Here is an 8636-nt window from a genome sequence, read left to right on the forward strand (position 1 = left end):
TATCAGTGTCTGAAATGGAAACTATTTCAACATGTTATTAATAGTGATTTTATCTACTGAATCCCATACGTTCTCCTGCTATCAGGGCCATAGCGAAAAGAAATACCGGGGGGGAGGGAATCCAAATTTTCCCAACCCCACCAACAACCAACAAAATTTCCCAACTTTCGAACAAATTAAAGCTGAGGGATTAGTTACTACTATAATATATTAATTTTCTCACTTAGCTATCCAAAGACTGGCTAAATGCTTATGCCCGTTAGGTTATGCACAAACAATAATAAATTTTAGTAATTATAAAAATAATAATGGGAATTATTCTACTTTGGACCAAGGTCCTTGGTCTTCCACTATATCCGCCATGTATAGGATATTCAATACAAATGAAAGGAAACAACACTTGAATAATAATATTGTGCTTATTGTATTCTACTATTATTTTATTTTCACGGCCTGAAATTTCACAACTTTTCAATGTCGAATAAACAGTAAAAAGTGTGAGTTTTGTAAAATTGTCACTTCAAAATTTGTGAACTGTTCTCCTACTTGGGAGAAATTAAACTTTTTTGAGTTTTTAAACAACTCAGAATTTCAAAGTATGGGATCTCCAAGTTATGCATGTTGGGAAATCCCAACCTTCTCCCGGTTCTTTCCCTTTTCTTATTACCTCTCCCTTTCTTTTCTCTCATTTTTATTTTTTTAATTTTCATTCATTTTTTTACTATTATTTTTTTCTATCTTCACGGCCCAAAATTTCCCAACTTTTTCCCAAGTCGAAAAAGCAGGTTGGCTGTCCGTATACAGGGTGTTTCTGGACTTCCTTTCTTCCTATCAGAAATGTCTAGATGTAGTCAAAATATCACCAGTACTTCATATAAATTTAGTTCCTAAAATCCTTCCTAACCAAGTTACAGGCCCTCAAAGTTACAAAATGAAAAAAGTTATTCTTTGATAACTTTCCAAGTAGATATGAATTGTTTTGATGAGCTTTCATGCAGGAGTCAGTTGTGTTGCTACAAAGTAAGGAACGGACTACCCCCGTTTTGTTTGACGACATCCAACCTAAGATGTCTACCATTATTTGAAATGAAAAATTTTTACAGCAGAAATAATTGGATTTTTTTTGGTAATTCATGAAGTCCAAAGTATACAACCGTAGAGCTGATGGATAGAAAAAGAGGTGCTTCTAACGAAATTACCCCAAAAACATTCCATGATGTAAGAAACGAAGGATATTTATCGTTTGTTAGTAGATACTTGAAACAAATGTAGAACTGCTATCTGTTCAAAAATGGCTGATTCAATATTCCGAAATAAAAGTGTTGAATATAAACTTGAAATTTCTATGAAAATATCCCCCTTCCGTTAAAAAAAAGTTAGCGCACTCTCGGCAAGTCATGCTACATTATGGTCTTTATCAAAATTTACTGAAAATGATACGTTTTTACGTAAATTTTAGCGTTTATATTAGCCAAAAGAAAACATGTTCACCTGAAAGGGGCAGCAGAGTATCATCCTACTTCACATACAGAAAAACCTATAATACTACAAAAGGTGACACAAGTTCTAAAAAAACAGGAAAATATTGAGAAAAATATTCATGAATAAAGTTATAAAAACGTTTTTTCTGAATAATTTTAAAGCCTTACTTGATTTCACGTCACTAGTCAGTTTAATTAATATTTCAGGACCCAGTATATTAGAGGAATCACAAGTTGCTCTACAGTTTTCTCCAAAATAATGGAAAAAATTTTTTTGCCCGTTTTCAAGAAATTTATTCTAGTTCAGGAAAATGTGGGCATGTACTTCGACGATAAAGAAAGGAAGTAGAGCTAGCTAGTATCTCTTATCTATATGATTTACTTTGGAACAAACCCAGTTAATAATACACAACTATTTTTATGCCTCGCAAATATCTGCAGCCGACAGACATTACCCAGAAACATATAAATCAAAATAAACGCATAGTACGGATTGAAAGAGAGTGAAAAAATCATCGCGGAAGAATATCATGGTGGAAACAACGAAAAAACATTTTTGGGTTTTGAAAATAGTAACCATCAAGTGAATTAAAATCAAAAAGTATGACTGGAACCTCTGGTATTGAATAAATCCTAAACAAATATATCTAACTTTCACTTTTCAACACGTCGATGATTCATTAGGCTACAAACTCGCAGGAAATTTCTCTGCGAACTTCAATAGCTCATTGAGTCTGACCAATATTTTTTGTCAGTCTTTATAGGTTATTTCTTAAATCCCCGACTTTTCATTTTCCAACATTTTGTCATTAGTTGAAGTTGAACTGTTTAAAAAACTACTCTAAAGTTCAACTTTTTAAAAATGCAATCTAATCCTTTACTGTATCTTGGTTTATATGAAAGAACAAACTTTAAATCAGTATCATCTTCAAAAGTCGAAAATTTACTCCCCAAACATTCTCGGCCCAAACTTTACATTTTCTCATTAACTTATCCACTATATTTGAATGATATCCATTGCCATCAACTACATATCTGATAACATCTTTCTTTACAATATCAAGAAAAATGTTATCAGGAACTCGGCTAAAATAGGTATCCTGCCAAAACAGCTTGCTCACTTCCACAAAGACGAGATGTTGGAAAATGAAAAAAGTCGGGTTTGTATTAAACATGAGGTAGGGACTGTCATATTATATAGGACAGACTTAACGACCTATTAATACTTGTTTCAAAGAACACACATGGATGTCTGATTTCGAAGGTTAGAAAATTCTGTTGTTGCTCAACAACCCTTAGAGAAGGACCATAGAATATATTAACACTGTATAGAATTTGTTTTGGTTGGTTTCTGGGTTTTGCCGTAGTCTTTGGTTATAATCTCCAAACGTTTCGACTGCAACTGCGGCAGTTATTTTCAATGGCGTGGTTGAAGTACTCTTCTTGACGAGTCATATTTGATTTTTTTTTTGATAAAAATAACACTCAAATTCCATTAAAAAATGTAATTTCTGCAATAAAATATATAAATACAAGGTAATGTTGAATAGATATGTAAATCTGAAACTTTGTAAAATTTCTTTAAAAATAGCCTTTTTCAACTATAAGTAGGGGGAATACAACATTTTAAAAAATATATATTTCAGTTATAAACTAGATGAAAATATCCTTCTTTAGTATCTTATGTTTTATGCAACATTTTCTTTGCTGCTTTAATGAGAGGAGTGAGTGTTTTTAGTTCCATGCGGTTCTGAAGGAATTCATGGTTCAGCAAATCTTTCGCGGTACCTCGTTTGTCAACATCTACTTGAAGGCACAAATCGATAAAACTCTGTAACTTGGAAGAAAGTTCCATCCATCTTATAATCTTTGGTCTACCGTTAGCTGTTATTAAATACAAGGCACGTAAAGGGGGCTCTCGGAGATAAGGAGGCTCTCCGTCAAGCATTTCCACAATCATAATCCCCAGCGACCAAATATCGACTTTCTTGCCGTATTTCTGCCGGGTTACTACTTCTGGAGCCATCCAGTATGGGGTCCCAACCATGGTTTCCCTTTGCTCATTTCCTATTACGTTTGCACAGAATCCAAAATCTGTCACTTTCACCGTGCCATCCATACCCAACAAAACATTGTCAGATTTGATGTCTCTGTGAATAGTACCCCTGTCGTGCAAGTAGTTGATGGCCTGCAATACTTCAAAACAGACAGCAGCAATCTGTCCCTCTTTCATAACAGTTTCTGTAACGACATCAGTCAATGGGCCTCCATCTAGCAACTCCATCACTACCCACAAGTGATCTTCGTAGACTACAAATGCATCCAGGAAATTGACCAAGTTTTTATGTTTGAAATTCTTCATTATTTTTATCTCGCTCAGCAAAAGATCTTTCTTGTGTTGCTTTGTCATATCGATATCTTTAATTGCCACGAGTTGTCCGTTTTTCCGGCACTCAGCAGCAAACACCATTCCAGAGGCCCCCGAACCCAAATCCTTATTGCATCTCTCATAGTAGTCATAGGGGTCGCCAGGGTTGCAAATATTTTTTATTTCAGCCATGTAGTCTTCGTCTGACAATCCTGATCGCCTTCTGAGGAAATCGTCGTCGGAAAGATCCGAGTTCGTCTCAGATTTGTTTCTTATCTCTATATCATCATTTTTATCCTTGTCAACTAATGTTAGATCTACTAAGTTTTGAGCTAAATTTTTTGTCTGGACTAGGTTGGTCCCATCAATTTTCCTTGGAGGTCTGGATGGAAATGAAGACCTGTAAATCAGTTATTGATATTAATATTTAATAGTTCTACTGACAAAAATGTTAGATAGAAATCTTCATTTAGATAAATATTTTGAAGTAGTAAACTAAACAGCTGTTCATATCATAACTGCTTCGAGAATTGGAAGAAACAAGTTTATTATCATCTTATTTTATTATCAGACTTCGTATATATTTCAAAAGAGGTTTAACATGGGAGCAGTACGGATATTTCTAATGAGGAGTGAAATATAAAACCCCACATTTTCAAAAATCGAGATACTAAAATGTCAATTTCAAATCGAATGTAACATCAATATCACGTTTTTCATTCACTTTTAGGATAAGTGCATCATCGTAATAAGTAAAACCTATGGTATATGTGTTCTGAATAAAATAATTTGATAGCAAGCTGTTCAATAATGTTCAGCTAATGTTTTTGAAATCAAACAATAAGAAACTTTGAAAATTTATGAGGATGATAATTCCTCAGTAGTTCTTAATACATTGCTTTGAGCCAGACTTCTAAATAGATTTCACAAACAGCATTTTAAGATTTATTGAACAAGATACAAGATGAAACACAAATTTCATCTGAAACAAAGCTCAATTGAAAAAATAGTTTTTGAATTAATCAATCAATCAATCAAATATACTTTATTGTCTGAAGAAAATACATCTCATAGACAAAGTCTGAAAATACAAAGAATAATACAAGAAGAAATATATAAATAAAGTAGAATATATAAAAAATAATAAAATAATATGAATGAGAGAATAAATGATTCATTCAAAGTGACATGAGGTAAGGTTTTAAACATAGAGTTGGGAAAACTACAATTTTTTTTTGACAATTGTTAATATATTTCCAAAATTGTTGTAGGTCGTTGTTAATGCTGGTGTTTTTTTTGTTATTTATATAATTAGTGAAACATTATTTGCTCAACTTCTCACATTATCAGTTAGATAACGGTATTTTTTTTAATTTTGAAGTGATTCATATATACCCTCTTTTTTCGGACTTGAATTTATATAATGTTCTTATGGCTACAATAATGGTAGTATACTAAATGACTTTATTGTTGACAAAAGTCAACGTTTGGTTTACTCAATCCATAATTGAAGAGTAACAATCTTTAATGATATTGATAAAACATTGTGTTGCTATTTTATTCCCAATCAAGTAACTATAAGTTAATGACTGACATTACAAACATGACATACCCTGCATGTGTGAACCCATTAGAATGTTGGTTGGAGATAAAACTAATGTCAAATTCATTACACATGAAGTAAGATAGAATGAATGTGAGTTATTATAATCAAACATAGGTGAATCTACAAAAGGTTTACATCTTACATAACAACTCAATTTTTTCTTAATAATTGCCACTTCATTTATTGTTACACCACGAGAAAACAAAGTAAATTGGAAGTAATACGAAATAACTATAACTTTGTAAATAAAATATTACACAATTTATGAATGAAATAATTGAACCTCTCGTAAACTTCAAAAGGGCCTTCAACATGTCTGTAGCTTTGTAATTGTAAGTTGAGATTTCAAGGCTGTTGCTAAATTCAAACAAAATCTGAAATTATATTAAGGAAAGTAATGACTAACTTTTCTTAAAAATGATTTCTTTTTATTTAGTGATGAAAATTTATGGCATGTCATTCGAAAAATTTCCAATATCAATAAGTATATTGCGACAAAACTTATTGAAGTAAATTTGATTCCAAGAAATCTTAATTTAGAATACAGAATGAATAAATTCTGGAAATTGGAATTTACTTTTCTTTCAACATTTATTCACTAGAAATATACTTTCAGATGAGGTATAACTGGAATTTACATCAGATGATTTGAATCTATACACTTTACAAACAAGTATATGTCAATGAAAGAAAAATAAGAAAAAATGTGCCAAGCATCAACATTCAACTGCTCTGCTAAAGTCCCAAAAGGTACCAACTGGACATTGACCTGAATCATGAAAAATTAATGAATGTCAGTTATGGTGTAATTAGTATATTAAATATTTTTGTTTTTTCAAAAGTGGTTATAATCAACATTGCCATTCAATCCTTTCCTAAAAAATAATGCCACTACTCTGCCTATGCGTACATACACACACAAGAGATTTCAAGACTGAGTTTGATTTAAATTATAAGGAAGAAAATTATGGACAAAGCAATATATAATACTATAAGATATTTATGAGAATGTCAAAAATTATGGAACAAGGTTTGATGTCCCATTATCCAACCAGAACTGTTAACTTATTGAGGCCAACACAGTTACATCTATCAAAATCAGTGAGGTACAAGGCCAGGTAAACTCAGTCAACATGCTTTCAAATGTGCAGTAAAATACAATCTTCTTGAACCTGTTTCCTTTTTGTTGAAGACGGATAATAATTTGCTACAAATACATATGAATGTGTAGAATGGACAATAGATATGTCTGTCTATCTATTGAACAACATGATAACGTCTTAGAAATGTAAAATCTACTCATTTCAACAATCATCGATATACACATCTATTACCTTTAATGTAATGTATTGTATTACGTACCTATTGTCAGTACTTTTGTTAGAATCTTCTTTCACCCTTGGACTCTCATCAGATTTTCCTGATAAAATTGACTCCTTACTTTTGTGGGCATCCTTGGAATGCATATAGAGATCAATCTGTTTAGATTCTTCCACGATATCCTTCTCAGTGACAATATGCTTATATTCCTGAACATTTTCATTTCCTTTCTTTATGGAGTAGTTATAGTATTGAAGAACTTGCTTAACTATCTGTGGATTTTCCAACTGTTCATCTTTGGTTATCTGAGTTCCTATCTGTCTCATCCAAGCAGAAGGCAGACCCGTTAATATCCCCTTTTCATTGACAGTTACATGAATATCGTGATTCACGTTGGTTGGAGTTCCGATTATAGCGATGTTATTTTCTTCCCTCGCAGGTTTTCGTTTGAAGAAAGCAGAAAAGCTCATTTTCCTATCGACTATGGATGAAAGGAAATGGAGCTATTGAGAAATTTTTTATGAACACTGTTGTTAATAATACCTTTTCAGTCTTGAGAGGTTTTCCATAACTACATTACTTACATAAAAAAATATTTTAACTTTTTGGAATATTATTATTAATCACCCATCCCATCCTCCTAACAAAACTCTTTCAAGGAGGATGGTTAGGCCTCCTACACATCGACTCTTTGTTAAAGTAGAAATAGTCGCAATTCCTACGAAACAAGGACGTATATATATTGAGAGTATGGTAATGGTTGAATTTCTGCTATCTGTTTTTCTATAACGATTCAACGCACTGCGTGCGTATCCAGCTTAAGTATGTAATGTTGCCAGTTGCCAGTAATGGGAAAAATTTCTACCTATATGGCGCTAGTGTCTTTCACAACAAATGGTGCATCAAACGATAAACAACTGATCGCTACAACTGGACACGTTTATTGTTTCAGTATTTACTCTGTTTTGAATTGTCAAATCATGAATTCGTGTGATAATGAGTTTTTATTCACAATAACGATAAAAATAAAAACTTTTGTTAACGTAAAGCACAACACATCACAATTATTCGTAAAGACACCTGAAGGAGCCCTAATCAGTCACAATTCTGCGAATACGTCAAGAATATAAATTTCTCAGGAATTGTCCGCTGTGTCGTCATCTGAGAATACGTTGCAAATTACTAATGATTAGAAAATAGTGTCCCAGATCTTTGTTACTGTTTTACCGTTTGATCTAGTTCTACTACTATTGATAGATGTCATATCTGGATTAGAAAATGCGGATCAAAGGTGTCAATCTAATAGTTTTGAATTCGACAATTCTGACTCGTCTTCTATGACTATAATTTCCCTAATATGCTCTTCATTTCAAATTATTGAATTAGAAAGTGAAAGTATATAATGGAAAGGGGTATATTTTTGGATTCATTTTTGGGAAAGAAAGGTTTTGGTTTTCAACTTCTCCATCTTTATACAAAAAGTTGTGTTCACTTTTTTGATATTGATTGCTTCCTTTCTTTCTTTGGAAGATTCCCACATTCTTTTGTATGAAGATAGAGAAATAGAAAGTATATATTTTTGTTGCCACCCACTATAATTAAATTGATTAACTGATGATTATCATTTTGAAGAATAATCCACTATTTTCTCTAATTATGAAGTTTAAATAAGAGGCTTATTTGACGGTGCTTAGAATACTATTTGCAAAATGTCTGTTTTTTTCATTAAGTTTTTTCAATATTTAGTATTTAGTTGACACCACATTTGACACCAATGACAAACACACAGAATAGCCAATGCATGAAAATTACTTCACTGTACTTCAAATGAAATCTTTAGCCGGAATGGTCCATTGCTGTG

At 32.3% G+C, this 8636-nt stretch overlaps 1 protein-coding gene across 1 annotated transcript; it reads right to left on the reverse strand.

The window, feature by feature from the left end:
• Window positions 1–2971: 2971 nt before the first annotated feature.
• Pak3 (p21 (RAC1) activated kinase 3) lies at window positions 2972–7465 on the reverse strand. The gene is made up of 2 exons (XM_023160168.2): window positions 6818–7465; window positions 2972–4249 (listed from the first exon to the last, which is right to left on the reverse strand). The coding sequence occupies exons 1-2, from the start codon at window positions 7243–7245 to the stop codon at window positions 3163–3165; spliced, it is 1515 nt and encodes a 504-aa protein (XP_023015936.2). The 5' UTR covers window positions 7246–7465; the 3' UTR covers window positions 2972–3162.
• Window positions 7466–8636: the final 1171 nt, after the last annotated feature.

This window comes from Leptinotarsa decemlineata, unplaced genomic scaffold (genome assembly GCF_025532065.1).
Source record: "Leptinotarsa decemlineata unplaced genomic scaffold, Ldec_3_MD MMD2_tig00002974_RagTag_RagTag, whole genome shotgun sequence".
In the NCBI taxonomy this organism is placed as follows: Eukaryota; Metazoa; Arthropoda; class Insecta; order Coleoptera; family Chrysomelidae; genus Leptinotarsa; species Leptinotarsa decemlineata.

Bases quoted from the DNA above. Each gene is read 5' to 3' on its own strand.
- Pak3 (XM_023160168.2), bottom strand. From the start codon at position 7,245: ATGAGCTTTTCTGCTTTCTTCAAACGAAAACCTGCGAGGGAAGAAAAT. The intron at 4,250-6,817 runs GTACGTAATACA...ACTGATTTACAG, and splicing joins AACAAAAGTACTGACAATAG to GTCTTCATTTCCATCCAGAC.